The 25,259-nt window shown below is 33.6% G+C and overlaps 1 protein-coding gene across 1 annotated transcript; it reads right to left on the reverse strand.

Annotated features, from left to right (window-relative positions):
• Positions 1–11,475: 11,475 nt before the first annotated feature.
• Positions 11,476–12,909, reverse strand: LOC149577522 (expansin-like B1). Its single transcript, XM_089788451.1, has 5 exons — positions 12,777–12,909; positions 12,529–12,635; positions 12,121–12,299; positions 11,900–12,032; positions 11,476–11,676 (listed from the first exon to the last, which is right to left on the reverse strand). Exons 1-5 carry the CDS (start codon positions 12,907–12,909, stop codon positions 11,476–11,478), a joined length of 753 nt encoding a protein of 250 aa, XP_089644577.1.
• Between the last annotated feature and the right edge of the window lie 12,350 nt (positions 12,910–25,259).

The following is a 25,259-nucleotide window of genomic DNA, read 5'->3' on the forward strand; positions in this document are numbered from 1 at the left end:
TTACTTACAAGCCCACATTTTGGACATTTTGTTAGTTGAAATGTATAAATTTATGTTTAAAAGTTTAACAAATTCAAAGGATTTTGAAGGGCATATAGAGCCACTTTCCAAAGTGTTTCGAGTAGATCAAGCCTCAATTTTTAAAAAAAAACTAAGAAAAGCTTCAATTGCGCATTCAAAATATGATGCTCGTATAGGAAATCATGAACACAGTTTTGAAATTATGGGTACAATAGGTGCAGGGAATGAGCCAATGTCTATGAAAATCATGAGCAAGGAGAAGGAAATCTAGGCAGATTTTACAAAATATAGGTATTTCAAACCTTCAAAATAGAAACAAAAAGATAGATTTTTTTTCTCTCCAATAAAAATGGTATCTGTCACATGTGGAAGCTACTTTTCTCTTAAAAATAACCTCAGCAAAATATCTTCTTGATCTACAAGTTCAACTATTTTGATAAATTTTGAAAGTAAGTGCTTTTTTTTTAAACAAAGAAAATATTTTCAACTTTAAAAAAATAATAGACAACACAAATCCAGTGGAACAAGACTTTTATGTCATAGTCTTTATCTTATAATGTGTAACCTACACCTCACTGCATGCACAAAATGCCTGTTGTACAAGATGTGTTCTTTAGTAATAGTTATATGCTTCAAGAATTGTAATAATAGACACGTAACCTTCCTAAAACAATGACAATTGTTGCATTCAAATTATTGAGAAGGAAAAAGAAAAGAATGCTTGCATAAATAAGAAGAGCTAGTAGGATAAAATCTTATTTAATATATGATGACATATAAATTTCAATATATCTTCCAACTATAGTGCAGATGGTATTATTTGAAAAAGCACGATTTTCAATCAACTAACTAATATTTTGCAAGCCATTGAAAACTTTAGTCTCCTGCCTTAGGAATTTCTAGAACTATGTAGCTCTTGTTAGAATTCTTTATAATAATTGAGAGGGGAGGCGAATCAGTTATCCAAGGTCCAATGATGTCCAATTCAACTTTTTCTTCTAATCCTTAATGGCACATAATTGAGATATCATGCATGCAATTAAACATTAAACAATCCTGAAAAGTAAACATGCATCACACCATAACACTAAGGATTTTGATGACCCATAAACCCTCCAGAAATAAGAAGGTAAAATTGGGGTGGGGATGATACCCACAAAATAATTGCGCAATTAATTTCAACCACTTCTAATGGTTTTCCCTGTTAAAGGCCTACCCTGTTAAAGGCTACAACACATTGTTAAATGCGACCCTGTTAAAGGATTTCTACACCCTATTGGGAGTGTGTCCTATTAGAGGACTTAAGAACATTCAACTTGGAATGTCACCCTATTAAAGGATTTACATAGAGTTGTTAGGCTCACCCAAGTCCATGGGATTTACAGTCACCTTCTCAAAAGAATCTTTAATCCCTCTCTAAGGATCTCCTATCCTCCTCCTAAGGATCTCCTATCCTTCTCCCAAGGATCTCTTTATCCTTCTCTTGAGGATCTCTTTATTCTTCTCCTGGGGATCTTCTATCCTTTTCCTGAGGCTTATCCACCTAGCTGTTAAGCTAACCTAGCAATGTAGGGTTTCAATATCTAATACAATGGTAAGAGAGTATTAGAAGGATTTTGACCTGATAAAGATTGCAACCCTAACTATGTAGATTTCATATCACTCTTCAGTTCTTTTCTTTTCTTGGCTTTCCTCCCTTGCAGTGTAGACAGCTTGTTCACCCTTCAAGATTTGTCTCCTTAAATTCTTTAACTCGTCATGCCAATGCACTCTATGGTCACTTGATCAACTTAGAGTCTTGATGCTCTATTCTTACTCCTCTTTGGCTTCTTCGCATGATCATACTTATGACCAACTCCCTCTCATACATGTGCTCATGATCTCTGACCTGTAACTCCTTATAAAGAAGTTTTGTTCTTTATTTCCCACTCAAATCTTGATTTGATCTTGAGAAAATGGTATTGTTTTCCCTCCAAATTGCTTCTTTTAGAAACTTCATGATAAATCCATTAGCATTCGCCTTGAATTGGTTTGCATAGAATTATGTAACATCTACTCATCATCCTTATCATCCAATTAATTCACAAAATTTGATATAACAAACTTATCGCTACTGATCTGGTGAATCTTTGACTAAACAAATAATGCAGCAACTTGGCATCATTAGTTTATTGATGCTCGACACCTAAATATCACTTGGCTCTTGTATCATGCTCGGCACTCAAAGTCACTCAACACTTGATCTTCACTTGACACCTAAAGGCTGCTCGGCACTTGAAGATCACTCAACACTTGATCTTCACTCGGCACCTGAAGGCTGCTCAACACTTGAAGATCACTTGGCTCTCGATCTTCACTCAGCACCTGAAGGCTACTCAGCACCTGAAGATCACTCGACACACACTAAAGTTGAATTTTCTCAGCTCTCTCCAATGAACTTAGTTAGGTTTTACAAATGACTTAGGTAAACCTTACATCTTTGATGTGTCTTAGTGTGTCCAACTTCTTGGAGTATGTCATCAATACACTATTTCATCAATGGCTTAGCTAATCCTTATATTTCATTACAACATCATAACTTCAACCTCTCTCTAGGTATTTTAGTTACATCTTATTGATTGCCACCTCATTGACAATCAACCAATTGATAGCATTTGGATCACTTAAGCAATTGTCATTCCTACAAGTAGCAAGTTTGACATCAATGACAAAATAATGATTGAAAACATTCTTTACCAGTTCTATTATTCTTCATTCATAATAATTTCAATCATTTCCAACAATCTATCTCTTTGGCATTGATGGCAAACCAAACTGATCAATTGATTAAGTTGATCAACTTAGTTACCACCAAAATTATATATGTTTTCTATTTCTCCCTCTTGACTGTTGCATCCTTACTACTGATCCCATACATCTCCATAAATTTACCATTTATTGATTAGTTTCTCATAAATCTCCCTCTTTGACATAAATGCCAAAGATGTAGTATCTTCAACATGCTAAATATAAGCTTTGCATCTCATGTTTTCTCCCTCTATCACCATGCTTGTGACTAATCTAGAATTTATGTTTCTGTTGATATCCTCTACATCACTCTTCTGATATTTCAATGATTTGTTCCTGTTGATGTAGGGGAGCTTCTTTGTTGCTTTAGACTGCTTAAGTTAGGGGAATTACCCCCAACTTGCCTCTAAGATGTTCATAAGAATCCTTGGGCAATGGTTTGGTGAAGATATCTTCAATTTGTTCCTTTGTGTGAATGTACTCCATCTTCACTTGTTTGTCTTCCACCAATTCTTTGACATAGTGATACTTGATTGTAATATGCTTGGTTTTTGCATGCATAACTGGGTTCTTGGATATGTTTATAGCACTTGTATTATCACAATATAGTATCACAAGTTTGGTTACCTCTTCTTTCATTCCTTTCAATAGATGTTTAAGCCACACAATGTTTGTGTGATTGATTGCTGCTGCCACATATTCTGCTTCTGCAGTGGACTGAGATGTGCATGTTTGTTTCTTGCTAGTAACTAGTCTTTTACCTAAGAATAATGCTCCTCCACTTTTACTTTTCCTGTCATCAATGTTGCCTCCCCAATCTGCGTCTGTGTATGCATTGAGCTCAAACTTCTCATTCTTTTTGTAATATAGGCCAAAATCATCAGTTCTTTTGAGATACCTCATTATCCTTTTTAATGCCATGAGATGATTTTCTCTAGGATTAGTAGAAAATCTAGCCACTATTCCAACTGCTAGTGCTATGTCTGGTCTTCTATGTACAACATATTGTAGTTTTCCAATCATAGATCTTTACATTGTTTGATTGAATTTAGCTAATTCATCATTTTTAGATAGCTTATCTCCTCTTGCCATTGGTGTGCTGATTGGTTTGGAGTCTTCCAATCCAAACTTCTTGAGTATCTCCTTGATGTATTTTGATTGTGTCACAAATATGCCATATTTTAGTTGATGTACTTGCATTTCTAAAAAGAAATTGATTTCTCTAAACATAGACATTTCAAACTCATGTTTTATTTTGTCAGCAAAATTTTTGCAAAGCACTTCCTTTCTTCCAAAAACTATGTCATCCACAAATATTTCAGATACAAGAATATCCTTACCTTCTTCTGATTTGATGTACATGTCGCTATTATCATCTATTCTTTCAAATTCTATTTGCACTAGATACTTGTGAAGTCTCTCATACCAAGCTCTAGGGGCTTGCTTTAATCCATATAGAGCCTTATGCAATTTACATACATTGTTTTTGTTATCTTTATCAACAAATCCTTCTAGTTGCTCTATGTAGATTTCCTCTTCAAGTATACCATTTAGAAATGTAGATTTGACATCCATTTGATAGACTTTGAATCCTTTGAAGGTTGCATATGCCAGTAAGGTCCTTACTCCTTCCATTATGGCAACTGGAGAAAAAGTTTCTCCATAGTCTAGTCCTTCTTCTTGTGCATACCCTTTATAGACTAGTCTTGCCTTGTTCCTTGTGATTTCACCATTCTCATCTAACTTGTTTCTAAACACCCACTTGGTTCCAGTTACATTCTTGTCAGTTGGTCTTGAGACTAAGGTCCATGTCTTGTTCTTCTCAATTTGTTCTATTTCTTCTTTCATAGCATTGTACCAGCCATCATCTGTTATGGCTTCACTTACTATTTTTTGTTCCATTTTGTTAAGAAGACATGTCTCACTTCTGAGTCTATTCCTTGTCATTGGTCCTGCCTCTTTGTTTCCAATAATTTGATCTACAGGATGATTTCTTCTTACATACTTTTCCATTACTGGTTCTTTCCTTGTTTGCATATTGTTTCTTTCAAAATCTGAATCCTAATGCATATTTTCATTAGGTATTTGTTCATTTTCTTCATGTTGGCTATTCTCAAAATTTGAATGAACATTTTTTGTATTCTACAACTCGGCTTCTTAATGTGTCTACTGTTCGGCATTCACTATCTGTGACTCGACAGATGTTGGATTTTGTTGTTGATTGTCATTTTGAGTTGCGATTTGACCATTATTAGGTATACCTTCATAAAAGTATACAAAGGTCTTGTATTCTTCTACTTTCTTGGTGTTCTCAACATTTTGAACTTCTACAAGCTCATCAAATTTCACATTTGTGCTTTCTACTACTTTGCTAGTGTTAACATTCAAGCACTTATAAGCTTTGCTTCTAGTAGAATAACCAAGAAATGTGCCTTCCTCACTCTTTGCATCAAACTTTCCATTTCTAGATTCATCCAAATATTTTGAAATTTTTTACATTAGGAGAATGCCCATACCATAATTCAAAAGGTGTTGCATTTGTACCTTTCTTGACTTACACTCTATTGAGTGTGTAGACTGCAGTACTTACAGCTTCTCTCCAGTACTTGAGTGCAACATTTTTCTCCATCATTAAGGTCCTGGCATAGTCAATAAATAATCTATTTCTCCTTTTTGCTATACCATTCTGAGGTGGAGTCCTTGGTGCTGATGTTTGTCTTTTGATTCCTCTTTCATTGCAGAATTCTTCGAATTCTCTTAATGTGAATTCACCTCCTCTATTAGATCTGAGACATTTTAGACTCTTCCCAGTCTCTTTCTCAACTCTAGCCAAGTACCATTTGAACATTTGGAATGCATCTTATTTTTATTTCAAGAACATGACTGTCATCATCCTTGAATAGTCATCTACAAATAGCTTTATGTATCTATCACCTTTGTAGCTGTGTACTTCAATAGGACCGCACAAGTCAATATGAACTAGCTCTAATACTTCATTAGAAGTATAAGTCTTGCTTTTGAAAGTTGACTTTGTCATCTTCCCTAGTTGGCATTGTTTGCACATGATGTTATCAGGCTTTTTCAACTTTGGTAGACCTCTAACTTTCCTCATTTTTCTGATGCTTATCAAATTGTCAAAATTTACATGACATAGCATCATGTGCCATAACCACACACCATCAGTTTGAACAATGAGACAAGAAGCATCTTCCATGTCTAGGTAAAATAATTCAACCTTATATCCTATGTTGCCTAACTGTGAGACACTTAACACGTTATAATTCAGGCCTTCAACATAGTATACATTATCACATGTTATCTTTTCAATAAGCTTGATACTACCTTTCCCTTTGATCTAACATGGTGCATTGTTACCAAATCTAACACTATTTCCTTCATATTGAGTAAAGGAAATGAACTTACTTTTTATCTCCAGTCATGTGATGAGAGCATCCACTATCTATGATCCATTTGTCATTCTTGTTCATGTAGGTTACCAGGGTAGTTGCTTCATCTTCATCTGATTCATCTTTCATAGCCACATAGACTACTTCATCATCATTCTCGTCAGAGTCTTCTTTAACAATCTAGCATCTTTTGCCTTTACCTCTATAGTCCTTGTTGTCCTCTTTCTTGTTCTTGAAGTTGCCTCCATCCTTGTAATTTTTCTTTTGTGTGCATCTGGCTACAATGTGACAAACTTCATTACAATTGAAACAAATGATTAGTAGCTTACCTTTGAATTTGCCTCTTCCTCTGTGAAATCTTCTTGCTAGTAATGCCTCCAATTGGTCCACATCTTCTTCATCAGTGCTTCTGTCACTGGATACATACTTTCCTTTTCCACTCTTTTTCGTTGTTTGCACCTCCTCGTTGTCTTTTATTGTCATCTTGGCTTTGAATGCAGATTCAAAATTTTTTGGCTTGTAGTTGTCAAAGTTGGATAGCTCAAAAGCAGCGAGTCTTCCAATTATTTCTTCAAATGACAATGTGTTTCCTGGTACACACCTTAGCTCTTGGATGGCTGATAATCTTATAGCATAGATAGGAAGCAAAGCTCTCAAGTATTTGCTACATACTATTTCTTCGGCTAACTGTCCTCCTAGGCTTCTTATGGCACTTAGTACTTCCTTAATCCTTGCACCATATTGGGCATCATTCTCTCCTTCTTCCATTTTCATGTCATCAAACTTTCCTCTTAGGCTCTCTCTTTTGGCTCTCTTGACATTATCATCTCCTCCATAGATTCTTGATAATGTTTCCCACATCTGATGTGCAGTACCACATCTTTGATGTCATCATACTCGGCATAGCTTAGTGCTGAAGCAATATCTAACATCGCTTGATTGTGCTCTTTCTTCTTGCTCATGTCATCTGCAGTGAGGGGTCCTGCAGGGTCTACATGATCAACTGTGATTGAGGTCTATGCATAATCACTGATTGATCCAAGGTGTAGCTTCATCAAAATTTTCCATGCAACAAAGTTGTCTTTGTTTAGCTTGGGAACTTCTCTCTTGGACATCTTGATCTTCCTACTGCTAGTACCTTGAATCAAATCAGCAATGAGCTCTAATACCAATTATTAGAATTCTTTAGAATAACTGAGAGGGGAGGTGAATCAGTTATCCAAGGTCCAATGATGTCTAATTCAACTTTTTCTTCTAATCCTTAATGGCACATAACTGAGATATCATGCATGCAATTAAACATTAAACAATCATGAATTTAAGTAAACATGCATCACACCATAACACTAAGGATTTTGATGACCCAGAAACCCTCCAAGAATAAGAAGGTAAAATTGGGGTGGGGATGATACCCACAAAATAATTGCGTAGTTGATTTCAACCACTTCTGATGGTTTTCCCTATTAAAGGCTACAACACATTGTTAAATGCGACCTTGTTAAAAGATTTCTACACCCTATTAGGAGTGATCCTTGTTAGAGGACTTAAGAACATTCAACTTGGAATGTCACCCTGTTAAAGGATTTACATAGAGCTATTAGGCTCACCCAAGTCCATGGAATTTACAGTCACCTTCTCAAAAAAACCTTTAATCCCTCTCTAAGGATCTCCTATCCTCCTCCTAAGGATCTCCTATCCTTCTCCTAAGAATCTCTTTATCCTTCTCCTAAGGATCTCTTTATCCTTCTCCTGGGGATCTTCAATCCTTTTCCTAAGGCTTATCCACTTCGCTGTTAAGCTAACCCTGTGATGTAGGGTTTCAATATCTAATACAATGGTAAGAGAGTATTAGAAGGGTTTTGACCTAATAAAGATTGCAACCCTAATTGTGCAGATTTCATATCACTCTTCAGTTCTTTTCTTTGCTTGGCTTTCCTCCCTTGCAGTGCAGACAACTTGTTCACCCTTCAAGATCTGTCTCCTTGAATTCTTTAACTCATCATGCTAATGCACTCTATGGTCACTTGATCAACTCAGAGTCTTGATGCTCTTTTCTTACTCCTCTTTGGCTTTTTCGTACAATCATACTTATGACCAGCTCTCTCTCATACATGCGCTCATGATCTCTGACCTGTAACTCCTTATAAAGAAGTTTTGTTCTTTATTTCCCGCTCAAATCTTAATTTGATCTTGAGAAAATGATATTGTTTTCCCTCCAAATTGCTTCTTCTAAAAACTTCATGATAAATCCATTAGCATTCGCCTTGAATTGGTTTGCATAGAATTCAGTGGCATCTACTCATCATCCTTATCATCCAACTAATTCACAAAATTTGATGTAACAAACTTATCGCTACTGATCTGGCGAATCTTTGACTAAACAAATAATGCAACAACTCAGCATCATTGGTTTACTGATGCTCAGCACCTAAATATCACTCGGCTCCTGTATCATGCTCAGCACCCAAAGTCACTTGGCACTTGATCTTCACTCAGCACTTGAAGGCTGCTCAGCACCTGAAGATCACTCGGCACTTGATCTTCACTTGGCACCTGAAGGCTGCTCGGCACTTGAAGATCACTCAGCACTTGTTCTTCACTCGGCACCTGAAGGCTTCTCAACACCTAAAGATCACTCAGCACACACTAAAGTTGAATTTGCTCAACTTCAACTGAGAATCTATTTGGCTCTAACTAGCTTTTTGGGCTCTCTCCAATGAACTTAGTTAGGTTTTACAAATGACTTAGTTAAACCTTACATCTTTGATGTGTCTTAGTATGTCCAACTTCTTGGAGTATGTCATCAATACACTATTTCATCAATGGCTTAGCTGATTCTTATACTTCATTACAACATCATAACTTCAACCTCTCTCTAGGTACTTTAGTTACATCTTATTGATTGCCACCTCATTGACAATCAACCAATTGATAGCATTTGGATCACTTAAGCAATTTTCATTCTTGAAAGTAGCAAGTTTGACATCAATGACAAAACAATGATTGAAAACATTCTTTACCAGTTCCATTTTTCTTCATTCATGATCATTTCAATCATTTCCAATAGCTCTCACTACCTACCGCAAGTTCTAATCCATGTTTTTGAATATCCAAGAATATTATTCTTCACCAACATCTCCACCCATATATGTCCAACTAAAAAATGCCCCACATTCTATTTTTGACTTAGGATGTGGTGTCCTAGGTTAAGGGAAAACATTATTAAAGATTCTTTTTGTTGTCCTGACAGTTGGGGTATCACTTGTTCTTAGTCATTGAATGAACTCCAAATCTAGTACTCTTTTACCAACATCCTTTAAGGATATGTAGTAAAAAATCTTGAATAAACCCCAAAGTGTCTCATATAGTCCATCTACAAATAAGACATGGAGCCTCCTATGTCACATGTGTAACTATAATGGATCTTATTCGAGCTTTATGGAATACTCATCCATTTTTCCATGTTGTCTCAATTGGGCCAGCTCCTTGAAGCATATCTTGCATTCCTTCCTCTAAGATTTATCCTTACTCTTTGTATAAAATCAACATAGGTGATAATGTGGTTCTATGTTCTTGGGTGATTTTTTTAATGCCATCACCAAATGGGCAATTTTTAAATTTGGTATCTTCTTTCAACAGAGGCTAAGTGAGAGATAGGTTTATAACTTTTGGATGCAAGCTTGTGCAAAATTTATTAATGTTGCATCAAAAGGGAGAAGTGTTAGTATGCTCAACTTTTGTTGTAAGCTCTTTGGGACTGAGGTGTAAGCCTTCTATCTACTCTCGGTCCACTCTAGATTTAAGATTACAATAGTTTATAAATGTAAGTTGATTATAAGTTAATTTTTCATATTTAGATCAAGGCCCATGCAAGTAGAAATATAAACATTGATGTCACATGTTGTTGGATCTTGTAGTTCTATTTCAGATAAAATCTCTTTCTTGAAAATAAAGTTAAGTTAAAAAAGATCTAACTCCTAATCCAGTTGAAGCTTTGCTATGGTTGCTTGAATTTTAAATCACTTTAGTTATGCTTCACTATTGTGATTTAACGTGGTTTGGTGGTTCTTATAGAATATTTAATTTCTTGTATATTTGAATTAGTACCTACATTGTTTGATATTGTTTCTAGATCAAAGTGCCATCACATGGGCTCCTAATCCATCTGGATCAATTGATTATCATCCTTGGACTGGTAGGTGTGCTTCTTTGATACTAATGGAATAACACGAACAATAACTGTGATGTGAATATCAGGATTTAACTGTGTGATTTTTGAGTCAAACTCGATGACCCATAACATTAACGAACAATAACATTAACACGTTAGGCGGGGAAAATGTTTGAATAAATAATTACTTTTTATAAAAAAAATGCAAGTTTTCGTCAACATTTTGACAAACATAGCGCGGAGAATCACAAAATTTGGGACAAGGTTGTTGTACAGACGAAGTAGTTGTTGTCGTTTTGACATTAAAACGTTTGCTCCACCTCATTGAAAAATAGTAAAAATTGGTGTTTTTTCAATGAGTTCAAATGGGCATTTTGTAAAGTCTTCTGGGTTTTTTTAGCATCGATAGATGGACGGAGTTATGCCTAGGGTTTGACAAGTGATTATTAATAAGATTGAGATCAAAGTTGATGATATTAGAAAATAATATTTGATCTTTTTTTAACAATATTGATATTTATAATAAATATTAAAAAATTAGTAAAAAGAATTTTCTTGACAAAGTAAATTGCTAATTTAAATATCAAGAAACATTATTAAAGTCTTTCAAAAATTTAACTATAAATCTTACTTAAATAGTAATATAATATTTGTTCACAGAAAAGAAATACATAAAAATAAGTTCTTAATAAAATTAATAGAACCATATATCCTTACTGGAAGTCAATTTCTTTAATGCTTTTAATTATATAAATATATAAATAACAATTTAAATATATTTTTAATTAAAATTTGTACTATCAAAACCCCACATTAAATGAAATCTATCACATTATTCAAATGCAAATGATGTGAAGAATTGTAAAACAAAAACTTACAATGAACCATTGCACCAACCACACATTAAGAAACACCATCTGAATATGATTACCAAAAACAATGTTTATAACAAAACGAACAATAATTAACACCATACACATTTTAGTTGAGCCTACAATAGCAGAACTCCCTTGACCTTCGGAAAAACTAACTTTTAAATAACACACCATTTGTAACTATCTACTCTTATGATCATATACGAATTTTTTTTTAATTGATCTGAATGCCTGAATCATATAAAGAGCCAGCCTTCCAATTAGCAGGTATAACATTTGGAGCAGATATCCATTGGCCACCATAGGACTCATCACTGACCAGAAAACGAACAGCAATATTTTCACAAGGTGGTGGTGCAATGTCCCATACACCTCCATAGCTTCTTCTCATTGCTTTCCAATCCAATACTTTCTCCTACAATTTTAACCATATAAAGTGATCAGAAGACACCCACACAACCAAAAGTAAGTTAGGGAAATTTATTTGAAGTGTAGAAATGTTTAGAAACAAATAGAAAACAATCTAAACAAAGATTTGATGAGGTGCTGTACTATTTTGGCCTGAAATAACTTCAAAATCATCTTAGTATTGATTTGAAACCAAATGAGAGTAATAGCATCTCAAAATAAATACATACCTGAGAAAGTTCCACTGCCACTATATCTCTTTGGCCTCCTGTATACCAAAAGACTAAAGACAAATAGTAGGGATAATCACTGCTTTCATTGATCTTGAACATAATGTTGTATCCAGGATATTGGCATGGCACTCTGGTGATTAATCAGATAATGTCAATTCTTTTGCAAAGTTTTGGTAAGTATGAATGAGAAGAAATCTTTTAAGGAAGAAACAAGCTACCTTTTGTAGTTAATGTCAACAACACCTAGAGATAGAAGATACTTGTCTTTTCCATTCTTGGCCATTGTTGTGAAAGCATGGTGACTCATGATGAAATCAGTTCCATCACCTTCTCCATGATCGGTTGCCACTATTTTCACTCCTCTACCACTGCACAAGTCCTCATTCTTGCACTTCACCTGTTCAGTCAGTCATACAACAATACCCATTTGCCTTAGTAAAATCATTAAGTCAATAATAATAGAAATCAATTCTTGAATCAGACAGAAACCTTTTGGTAGAACTAATGGAGTCTAGGATTTGGAGTATACATGGTGAGATTCAGTGCAAACAACAATGGATTTGCATAGCAATTCATTTTTAAAATTTCAGAGTAGAACTATAAGATTATATGTAATTCATACTAACTTGATAGCAAGCACCACACCCTGCACCATCCCTGAACAACCTCCCAACTGCTGCCACATCTCCATAGTTGAGTTCTCTCCCAAAATCTCCATATCCACAGCCGCCACCTACATATTATGGGCCAATAGTATACACCATGAATTCATGTATCATGTTAACAAAAAAATAAACAAGACAAAACTGAAATATAAAGAATACATCTAAAGTTCAATTGGGTAATGTTCGAACAATCAAGAAAAATGTATTACTTGAAGTTCCTAGGCCATCTTGACTGTAATAGTAAGCTGCCCTAGATTTAACAAACTGAGAATCTCCCTTGTAAAGCAGTATCAGTAGGGGCAAGATAAACAATAGAACAGAAATGCATGAAGAAGCAGCCATTTTGAGTAGAATCAAGAAAGACAATAACAATCTTATCTGCAATAGAACATAAAATCACAAGTTTGAAACTATGAAGTGAAATCAAAAGGATTGCTTGTGGGTATTTATGATTGGAAAGTTCTGAGACAATCAACTCTATGCTAATTTTTCATTGGACCATTTTATTCTTGTTCGTTACTTCAACACTTATCCAATGTCTTCTCTTCTTCCTCTGGTGCACAAGCATGCTTGCTTCTTGTTTATTATTTATTTATTCTCTGGTTTGTATTTATATGTTGTTTATTATTTATTTATTCTCTGGTTTGTTTTTATATGTTGTTTATTATTTATTTATTCTCTGGTTTGTTTTTATATGTTCAGATTGTAACGAGCGTTCCACTCGCCTGCTTTGTGGGCTTTTTCAGAATTCACTCATCTAATCGAGGCAATAAAGCTGTTCTTATGTTATGCAAGTTTCAATGGGCCTAGGACTTTGAAAACAACCATCCATTATGTGAGTTGAGTAATATGCTCAGAAAATTTATTGTATAGAGACGTTTGTCATGATACCTTGTCTAGAGAATGCTTTAATTATACCATGGTTTGACTAGATGAATGCATCAACCCTTTAAAAATGTTTTTCAATATGTTGAAAAAAAATTTAAAATTATATATTTTAAAAACATTTGCTTCACGTACAATCCAAGCTAAACTTATAAAAACTCCAAATTCATAGGGATTCAAATGTCTATGATATCCTTAACTTTTAGTAGTTGAAATTTCTTAAATTGCATTGAGTGAATCTAAGTCTAGTGTGTTTTTATGAGGTAAGCTTGTTTTTAATAGTAATTAAATTTAAAATTTAATAATTATGTTCACAGCTTTTATTTTATCTAATTTTAGGATATAATGGTGCATATATGTTGAAATATATAAATATAAAAAATATTAATATTAATATTTTGTTGAAGTTATTAATAAAATTATTATATGTATAACAAAATTTATTTTATCATGTATAAATACAAAATAAAATTTAATTGAAATAATGAATGATATTTTTTGAAAAATTGAAAACTAATTTTTATACTAAACATATCATTTTTAATATTTCTTGACATACAATCATATCACTAAAATGAAAGCTATGTACTATGAATCATAGTTACAAATACTCAACAAATACTCTACAAAATACCAGCAAAAACTTGACAATCTAGAAAGTACTAAGAATTAAAATCTTCTAAAGAGACCCATTTTAAAATAAAGATCAAGTAGAAAATGTTTTTTAAATTGAAAATTGTCATCTTGATAGAGAAAGTACTTATAATATTATAGCAAAAGCTACACATGAAACATGCATTCTAGCCGTAGATATTTTTACCCACATTTTTTGTACTTATAAAAACAACAAATTTAAACTTATGAAAACTAGCTCAATCAAAAAATCAAAGAGTGTTGAAAATATTAAAGAGTTTACAATCTATACTAAAGTATCATTCATCACAAATCAACACCAAGCCAAATTTGTTATAAAGTAAGTCTCATAAACAATATGGAATATAACATCACTGTTGGTAGCAAGATATTCCCATGATCAACATCCCCGTCTCTTAGAATTATCATACCTACATAATGGAAATAGAAAAGGAGAGATGGAAAATTCAAAATGAATCATTCTTTCATTTTTGAAAATAAGCCTTGTTAAGTGGGAAATTGTATGTAGACATAAAAATGAGGGAGACCTTGGCTTACACTATGCTATTTTAAATGGGAAAGTTATTGTTGTTAAGTTATATTGGCATTGATGCATTAGTCAGCATCAATTGTGGGTTTGTATTCCCACCTATAGTCTTCCGGGTGGCTTAAACATCACACACTACGGCTTCATTTCTAGGCTACAAGTGTTAAATAGTCAAAGTCAACTTATCTTTTCAAACTTACTTTCTTCCTTAGTGTGTGATGTTTAAGGGTGGCGCTAATCTTCTTTCCAGTGTAAATGTGTTTGATGTTCCCTACTCTTCTTTGTTGGGAAGAGGTTTTATTATCTTGAATACTTTGAAACTTGGAGCCCAAAATGGATTCTTTTGGATTTGTCATTCAAGAACTCAAGCTCATTTTTGGATGGATTCTTGGGATGACCATCTTTCTATTCTTTCTACTCATCCCCACCTTTAGGCCCTTTATAATATTTTTATTGTGGTTGGATGGGATATATTGTTGACCATTATATGACTACATAATTTTGGTTTGGCGAAACTTCCTTTTCAATGGCCTCCAATAGGATTTGACGAAGACGGGCAAGAGCTTGCTCAAATTCTAGAGTCTAGGGAGTGGACTACAAGTTCTCATGGCCCAAGACATTTTTTTTATGTGGTTGGTAATTCAAAATCAATGTCTAACTTGGGATAATCTTTCTAAGTATGGCTTTTAGGACCTATTGTTGTGTGTGTTGTGTTATACTAGTGACGAAACTCTCTTAGCTCTCTCTTTTTTTTTGGATGGAGGATCCAAACCTATGAGACAACCCAATGAAGGCATGAGGCCTACGACCTATCAACCAGCAAAGGCCACCACTAAAGTGATTTAGGAACCCAATATGGGTCCACCCATGCCTGAAACCTCTTCATCTTAGAGCAAAGGATTGAGGGGCATCCATGCCATCAAAATCATGAGGGCATGATCTCGGCCTCATCCCTTATGACGTTGGAACCTTGCATTCAACAAGACTTGATCCTTTGTGGGCTCTTTGTGAGACATTCAACTGACCAAGGGCCCATTGAAGAGTACTCTTATCTCTTTTTTGAATGCTCTTTCACTGGAATTTTTTGGCACTTTTTGTTGGATGTTTGGAATCAAGCTTGTTGTCATGTCTCTTCTTTGGATATTCTTTGCCCAATGTGGTAAGGCTCTTCTCAATACTTATTTTCTTTAGATTGCTTGGGCTCTTGGTTCGTCTTTTATTATTTGTCATATCTAATTGGAGAGGAATCATTTGATCTTTCAAGATGTGTTGTTAGAGATTCACCATCTATAGTAGATTTTTTTTTTTTAGAGAAATTGTTTTGGTTGTTTGTGATTTGTCAAAGGCTGAGGATCCTAGTATTGTTATTTACTATAATTGTCTCCATATTCCTCCTTAATAGGGCTCATTCTAGAGGAAAAGATGTAGACACTCTCTTTGAAATATTAATACAATGGAGAGATGGAGACCACCTCTGTAGGGTATTCTAAAATCCAACATAGATGAGTCTTCTCAAGGAAACTCAAGTTCTGTTGGTATTGGTGGAGTTAGTAGAGATAGTGTGGGGATTATTGAGTTTATGTTATCTGTTTATAAAGGTCATCCTACGAATAATTTGATGAAGGCCACTTCTAGATTGTATGTTGCGGAGCATGCTTGTACTCTTGAATGGAACATGATTATTTGTAAATCTATTTTGCATGTGGTGGTGCATTGGTGCATATGTTGACTCAGCAAAATTCTAAGAATGCTAGTTGGTAGTTAGCTTTGGTTGTTAACGAGAACTTTGATTTGTGTGTTTCTTTAGTTTTTGTTACTTTCACTCACATTTCCAAGGAGTGGAATGGTGTAGCAGATTGTCTGGTTAAACGGGCTTCCAATCTTATACAAAATTATTTAATATTATAGATAAAAGTCAATTACATCTGAGTTTGTCTCACTAATTTGACAACTTGAAAAATCTTGATAGAGCTATTTGATGTCCTTGCTTTGTATTTCTTCTGGTTTAGATAAATTTTGACCCCTCTTTTATTTCCAAACCCAAAGTCTTGAGGATAAAATATCTAGTACCAAGAACATTGAATAAGAAATATAAGAAAATTACATAGCCTTACACAGATAAAAAGATAGTAAGGGAAGTAGAAAGAAAGGAATAAACAAATTTCACACAATTAATCATTTTCATCTTCAATAAGATCAAAATCCAGCTGCCACAAGCTCGAGCTAGCCTCAAGAGGAGAGCCAATAGCAGACCGAATGGAAAGAAAGTTTTGAAACTTTCTTCTTCAAAGGAAGCAGCATATAGATGCCTATGAAGCAATAAGGAAGTAACCACTATATTCTCTACAAGTTCTCCAATCTTTATAGTATCCCGGCGATGGTCACAAATCACACAAAACTTTATAGCTGTTTGAAATTGTACAAGAATATCATATGCAGCAGTATCCAAGAAAGCATTTAAACACCCCCCAAAAGGGAGAAAACAATATAAATCTTGAATTGAGACAATTTTGAATCGAGAACAGGGGGATGGACATGAATATGAGCACGAGCATATGTTGTGGAATCCATTAACCAAGAAGCAATTCTAAAAGAGGTGCATACAAATTGTTAAAAATCTTGTGACAACCTCCACAAACAAGGTTTTTGAATTCAGTTTGAGCCAATGCTTGTCTAGAATCAAAACAATTACTTTTTCAATCTCTAAATAGTGAAATTAGAAAACTGATTTAAGCTTTTGAGAGTCATATGCCAAAAAAACACCCATATGTGCCCAATGCCATCAAACTAAACACTCAGAAATCCATAGGAAAGTTTGAGCCATCTGATATAGAACTTCAAATAACCATATTATCATTGTAAAAACATAAGCCAACAGCACATAATCAGAAAATGTTGGCTAAATTAGATAGGATTATACCACACCAACATCAAACCCAAGAATATCTCATATACCGAGTAATGTATGCCTAAACTTCAAAGGAAAGGACAAAGCTAAGCTACTAAAGAGACCATTGCTAATTGGAGTCTTCCAAGATAGAGGAATCAACAAAATAAAATTTTAAGTTTTAAAAGTTTGAAAATCAAACCATTGGGACACCCAAGAGATAGACAAAATAGAGGGGCCAACGAAAATTGCGAAAGGAAGAGGGAAAACTTGAGAAAAATGATATACACAACAAATAATATAAGAGGATTTAAAAACTTAAACTAGGAGAATATTATCTGCCAACCCTTGGATTTCTTTTTCTTCGAAGAAATGAATTGGTTCATTTCCTTCGACAAATTTACTGGCCAACAAATCAGCCACATCTTTCACCTCTGCCTAACAACGTGAGGAAATGTATTAAATTAATTAATCTTTCTTAAAAGAAAAACAAGTAGATAATGGATGTGGTTGTCCTCTCTCTATAAAAAAAAAAAAAAAAACTTGAAAATGTGAAAAATATAATATTTTTTTCTGAAAATTTCAAGATATCATGATTTGCATCTTTTATATTGTAAATCTATAAGAAAATTGCTTTTAAAAAAACCTATTTTTTCTATCTTTAGGTTTCCCCTTTTTTTCCTTTATCTTACATTCTTTTAAAAACTTAGCCTGCACTATAGACAATTGAGATACTACAACTTTCTTTTTTTAAGTTCATTATAAACCTAACATTGAATTTCTTTTAATGTGAAGGTCTTTGATATTTAAATTAAGGATCTGATTTGGTCCTAAGTTCAAAGCTTCAAATTCATATTTATTATTAATTCTAGTAAATGACTAGGGTATGTTTGATTAATTCAATAATCAACCATTCGAAGAAAGGGGTACTATAATGAATTTTTTACAACTAGTTGTATTAAAGAGCTATAATAATTAAGTTAAATTTAGCCTGTACTATAGACAATTAAGATACTACAACTTTCTTTTTTAAAGTTCATTATAAACCTAACATTGAATTTCTTTTAATGTGAAGGTCTTTGATATTTAAATTAAGGATCTAATTTGGTCCTAAGTTCAAAGCTTCAAATTCATCTTTATTATTAATTCTAGTAAATGACTAGGGTATGTTTGATTAATTCAATAATCAACCATTCGAAGAAAGGGGTACTATAATGAATTTTTTACAACTAGTTATATTAAACAGCTATAATAATTAAGTTAAATTTAATGAATTCTAAGGTAAAGAATAATAGTTAGCTAATAGAAATCAATAAATTTATAAAAGTGAATTTAGGAAGTCTAGATTTTCCTCTCTTTGATATAGCATCATGAAATGATGCAATGATACTATTGTATACTATGACATTTTTCAATTTCTAAACAGAAAATATTCCTTATGCTATCTCACTTCTACTTTTGTTTAGGATCTCCGTTGTTAAAATATTAAAAGCATATAATAACTACAAACTAATCAAATAAATGAATACCTAGAAATACTAAAGCTTAAGGAGAATGCAAATGATAGCTATGTCTATAACTTATTCTATGTACTATAATAGAATAGTATTCAATATCTATGTCTTTTCAACAAATACAAGTATCCTAGTTACACAATCGTAAAATATAGATAGATAGTGGCCTACTTGACAATATTGGATTTCTTGACCTTAGAATAATGTGTACCACAAGGATACCTACACAATGTATTGTTTTCCTTTTGCTAGTAAAATAGAGAGCATTTCAAGCTCTTTAATAATCTAGATTTCTCATGTTCCTAGAACCTATTTGTCACTATGTACATTGAGATGAATTTTTTTTTTTTGAAGTTACCAAAGTCAAAAGCTCATTTTGGTGTTCCTACTTCCATGGACAAACAAGTAAATAAAACACAATAAAACTATATATGAAGACAAATAATAAATAAATGCTTTCTTAATGGAGGATAATCCGTACTATGCAAGATAATCAATAAAAACAAACCTTGGTTGAGGGAGAAACACGCTTATCACCCAAGTAGACATAATGTTAAAATAAATATAAAAAATGAGATGTATTTAAGAAGGATATTCCCTAATAAAATAATAGATCAATGATACAGATATGAAAGAAGCAATAGATCAACTTGATTAAGCTAAAATGTTACATTCAAAAGAATGCATGAGAGATAGTGTTATGCAATATAGCCCCCTCTCCACATATGATGAGAAGAATAGATTGTTTGAATTGTCATGGAGAGATTCACTTTGAGTGATCAAGAGTAATCATGTAAGTTTTGAGTGCTAGGGAGAGAATTAAAGAAAAGGTTCATATGGCTTAGGATGGCTGGTGGTAGTCATTTTGTACATGCCCATGAGAACAAACACATGTCAAAAGTAGTCTTTGATGTGAATTTTCTCTTTTTTAAATTATGAATTTCACATGGAAAGTCTTTCTACATGGATGTCTATGCATCACACTACTAGATGACCACGTTGAGTGCAAATTTGGACAAGTGATCATGAAAATTGTGCTTTAGAGGTTATGATGTTTGAATTATAAATTTTTTTATTATAGATCTTAGTCATAAATACATGAGGTATGATGTATAAGTGTCATATAAATGTAGAGGGTGTGATTTTAGGATACTACATTTTCCTTCACTTTAGTGAGACAATTATCATGAGGGGCTAGGTATATTAAAGTTTCTCAGTAGTTGAAATCACTAAGTATATGTAGTTCTTTAAATTCATTTATTATCATGAAAAAAATACTTAGTAGTTATTCCAAAATCAATTGATTGTATTTGAGTAATGCCCTTAACATTCAATGTGAGCTACACTACAAAATAAAATAAAAAATTAGTTATAAAAATGGAAGAAGGTATACAACAAAAATAATACTTGAAGGATGTTCGTTGATGTCAAAAAGGAAAATTAGTTATAGGGGAAATGAATGCCTCGTATGTCTTTTCTATTGGTATGTGGGAAAATATAGTAAAGAATTTAGTGTGAGATATTTTGCAAAACAATTTCACATTGTTGAGACCATTCTAAGCTATACTTTCATGGAATGGGCCCCTAGAAGGATTATTTTCACTATTTACTATGAGGATTTCAATGATTTTTCATAGCATCTCAATGAAAATGCCTTGCAAATGAGATTTATGAGTGAACAAAATTGAGGAGCTACATGTCAAGATAGAGAAGGATGAGTCATAAGATAGGCTAGGCTTCATTTGATCCTTTTTGGTCATTTTTTTTAGAATTATCTTTTGATCATTTTTTATTTCAACACAACACATCCATTTGATCCCACACATTCATCATAGAGGGACTTCCACCCTAACATCTAGTATCTTCCCTTGTGTCTAGGTTTCACACTTACATCCCTAGGTACTATTTTTTCTAGCATCCTCTAGTCGTGTGTGCATTAAGAATACTTAAAACATTTGAAAAGTTTAGTATTTTGTGATAGATAATATTATCAAATTAGTTTTATTCAGTATAGTGAATTTTTTTTTGTAGAGGTTCAAGATCATACATCAACATACATATTATTGATGGTTCGAGATCGTAATATGGAGCTCATGGTGTAAGAGAAAGTGAGACTCAAAAAGTAGGCCTAAGGTGGGTCTACTAGTGACTAGAGATGTGGTTATGTGTGTGAGCCAAAAAGTGTGGCCACTTCTATAAACCCTTATATCCAAGAGGTCCAATAAATTTGGTCTCTTAGAAGGCATTTTATAGCTTCCTAGTCATAACACCAAGAATTAAGTAGATGACGATATAGGCTCTTAAATGATCACAATAAGTAAGATCCCTGCAAGATGCCCCATGAAATAGAAGATTCAAATAGATAGTATGCAATAAGAGTGTAAATATCCAAAGATCTTCATGAATGCAATGTAAAGTAATCTAAATGAGATGCAAGAATGCAAACAAGCCAAGAAAAAGTAAGTCTAAACTAACATGGATGGAGAATTGGTATTCCATTCTAACTAAGCTAGGTTTTCTATTCTAAATAAAAGAAAGGAAATAGTAATGCTAAGCTGAAATGATGTTGCAAAGTACTCAGGAAGTAAAATGACAAATCTATAAAGTAACAATAGCATGAACTCTAGATGCCTCAAGAGCAAGGAGAGAACCTTCTTTTAAAGAGATTAGGAAATGACAAGATGGTCAAAATTAAGAGGCAAACAAATGAGAGATATGAAGATTGAGTCTTGGTTGATACATGTTCTCATGTCTCAAGAGGCAAAGGAATTGGCTTGGATTAAGTGCAAAAACAATTAGTGGTTGAGATAAAGAGACAAAAAGCCTTTTTTAAAATTTAAAAGATTTTATTTCATTGGAAAGCACACCTTTAAGAGGGTAAAATTTTCTTTTCTTTTATATTTTAGAAAAAAAAAAAAATCATGTGCACTTAGGATTTTTTATTTAATTAAAAGTGGCATGTTCTTTTAATTAAATAAACTTAGAATAAAGTGGTCTAGACCTATTATTTTGGGCTAAGTTTGACCACTAGAAATAAAACATTACCCTAGTTTGACTAGATTGATCAAGGTCTGGAATGATGTAGCATTGATATTAGGTCAATTTAGGTTATTCTAAAGAAACTTTAATGATTTTGCCTCAATTTGATGAAAAGATGTGCCTTAGAAGAGTAGAAAATTGCATTTGATTAGAGGAACTTTAAATCATGATTTTGACAAACAAGATCAATCTGGATTTCAATGTTGATCCTAAAAGTGGATTCAAAGAATTGAAATTAGTCAAGAGTATAATTGTTGGACTAAGTTTGACCACCTGGGGATAAAATTTTGACCCAATTTGACTATTTTAATCAAGGTTGAGTGGAATGATGTAGCATTGATATTAGGTCAATTTAGGTGACTATCAAGAAATTTGACTGATTTTTCCTTAGTTTGATGAAAAGATATGCCTCAGAAGAGTAGACAACTACATATGAATAGAGGAATTTTAAATCATGATTTTGACAAACAAGATGAATTTGGATTTCAATTTTGATCTTGAAAATGGATTCATAGCATTGAAATTATTTAAGAGTACATTTTTTTGCAGAAATTCAAGATAGTTGAAAATCAAGTCAAAATCTATATAAGGAGTCTAAAAGGGTCATTGTCAACTCATTTACAAATTTAATTTTTTGTGAGTTGTGGATTCTTCAACAGAGAGGATGAAAGTTCCAGCCTGAGAACACATATTTGAGAAGAGGAGGTTTAATTATCCTTGAGACTATGAACCACTGGTATGTAGTGAAAAAATGATCCAACTTTCCTTAATTTTTGATGCAGGAGCATCTTGCATGAAAAAAAAAAAATTGGCAAAAAAAAAAAAAAAAAATTGTGGAGGAGAGAGAAAGTGATGAAAATTAGAGGAGAAATAATAAAAAAATAAAAAAAGGGAAAAAGGAGAAAAGAAAGGAAAAGGTGATTTCTATTTTCGAGGTGCATAGGTGGCATAATAGAAAAAAATAAAAAAATAAATGGTTGTCATTCCATTTATCGAGGTGAGTGGATAGAATTCTAGAAAGTTATGAATATTGTAGAAAGTTTTGGAAGTTTTAGAAGGTTGTGGATATTGTGTAGGTGGAATTCTAGAAGGTTGTGGATAAGTCATGCATTGGGTGGTAAGTGCCTATTTAAGCAAGGCATATGAGCATTTCTAAATCAAGCTCAAGGAGGAGAAACTCAAGGAGTAGCTTGAGAAGTGGAAGCTCAAGGAGAAGCTTGAGAAGTAGAAGCTCGAGAATGAGAAAGTTGAGTGGTGGAAGCTTGGAAAGCTTGGAAAGTTTCAAGGTGTGAAAGAGGAGGAGGAAGTGAAGAGAGTTTTTCTGAGTCTGTAGACAGAGCGTCGAATGTGAGGGAGTTTACAACAGGATTGTGATGGACTTGTGAGTGTGTAGATAGAGAGTCGAATGTGAGGTAGTTTACACTTGGATCTTGGATAAAGTTGGAGAAGAGCTAGTGACTGCGGTTTAGAAACAAGGAGGTTGCTTGGTGGCTTGCGAGTACAAGTTGAGATCTTGGAGGTTTCTACCAGAGTGTGGATCTGGACTAGCTTGGGTTTGGATTAGATCTTGAGAGATCTTGCAAAAATTTTATTGTAATTACTATTGGATTTTCAAGTATAATAAAATTGCTTGTGAAGATTTATTTTTGGTCTCCATATTGTGGCATTCTTGATTGTGAGTGGGTAAGGGTGGTGTGGCCCTCTATCAAGTGGTATCAGAGCACGTACCTGCATTAATTTTTGTAAGATTTTTCACATTTTCAGGTAGTTTAGCCTATTTATTGTGCATTAGCCTAGCCTATTGCACACAATCTGAAGACATATCATACGCCATTTCATAGTAGCCACTTTTATCACACCCCTTTTCCATATTATAGTATGATTAGTACCCATCTATTGTAGCTGTTCATGCAATCTATTGCAAGAATGAGTTCATCATATTTCTTAAGACGATATATCATACAATATTTGTGGGTTAACCTGTAGTACAATTTGGTCATTTCAATCATTTAGTTACATTTTCAAGCATCTAGTTGCACTTTATAATTACTTTTAATTGTTTCTTGATATACTTAGGTACATTTTGATATAACTTTGATGGATTCTAATAAGTTTCTTTCTCTGTGTGATGCAAAAGCAATTCCTAAATCTTCATATTCGGTATGCTTACTTAATAGGCATGCATTTGGTTCAAAATTTGTATGATCAATACTTGGTAGTGTTTGATCAGTTGGGACTAAAGTCCTTATTATATTTTCCTAGAATCTGGACAAACCATGGGCTATTGATAGCATTGGAAGATGTCATTCACTCATAACATAACACCTTCCATCTACCAAAAGGAGAGTTGACGATTACATTGGAGGATGTATATCACATTCTTTGAGTTCCTTGCACCAGAGATCTAATAAGTACATACTTTTGATGTAGTTATTATTTGTGTTTTTATCTTTATATATTGCTTTAACATTGATCTTGACATGCTTGCAAGTCTACTTTGATTAGACCCTTGGAGAGGGCATAGATGGGATAGGTTAGGTGATTAGTGATGACCATTATGGATTGACATTTCAAGTGGGAGTACATGATAACCACCTATGCAAAGTAATGCCTAGTAGAATCCTCCATTTGTTCTCTAATTGGATGTGCGCTCGAAGTTGATTGGATTCCAGTGTGGGTGGAGGAGACTAGTCATGGATCTGATATCATGATCTTCACACATGACATGGATCCTAGCATACTATGAAACCTTTATCAAAAGCTAAATGATGTGGCTTACCAAGAAGGGAAGAGTTGGTCAACACAAATCTTGATTGTGTAGGAGTGGGTGTGGGAGCACATCTAGGTGACACAACTAGTTGTAGTAAGCTAGAGAGACATAGGATTCAACCCTACATTTATAGATATACATCAAGCTCAATTGGCAAAGATGTTCTACTAAATGAGGAGATTCGATGACTTTACCTCCATAGTTTGGAGGCCATGCCTATAGTGCGAGTGATGAGGAGGAGCTTATCATGAGATTTCTTTCATGTTTTGCAATAAGCTCCTACTTGGGAGACATTTTGGATTGGTTGAGAATTTTAAGATCAACTGAGTATGGAAGAAGTTTGGATGTAGAAAAGGTACCATAATTGAGTTTGCTAACTATGTATAAGACCCTATAGAGAAGGATAACTTGGTTGTA

This window comes from Cupressus sempervirens, chromosome 1, assembly GCF_028749045.1.
Source record: "Cupressus sempervirens isolate cs-2001-9-10 chromosome 1, ASM2874904v1, whole genome shotgun sequence".
Taxonomy (NCBI): domain Eukaryota; kingdom Viridiplantae; phylum Streptophyta; class Pinopsida; order Cupressales; family Cupressaceae; genus Cupressus; species Cupressus sempervirens.

Coding starts and splice junctions, on each gene's coding strand:
- LOC149577522 (XM_089788451.1), bottom strand. CDS start 12,909: ATGGCTGCTTCTTCATGCATTTCTGTTCTATTGTTTATCTTGCCCCTA. Junction 12,636..12,776: donor AGATGGCCTAGGAACTTCAA/GTAATACATTTT, acceptor CATAATATGTAG/GTGGCGGCTGTGGATATGGA. Junction 11,677..11,899: donor TGGCAGTGGAACTTTCTCAG/GTATGTATTTAT, acceptor TTAAAATTGTAG/GAGAAAGTATTGGATTGGAA.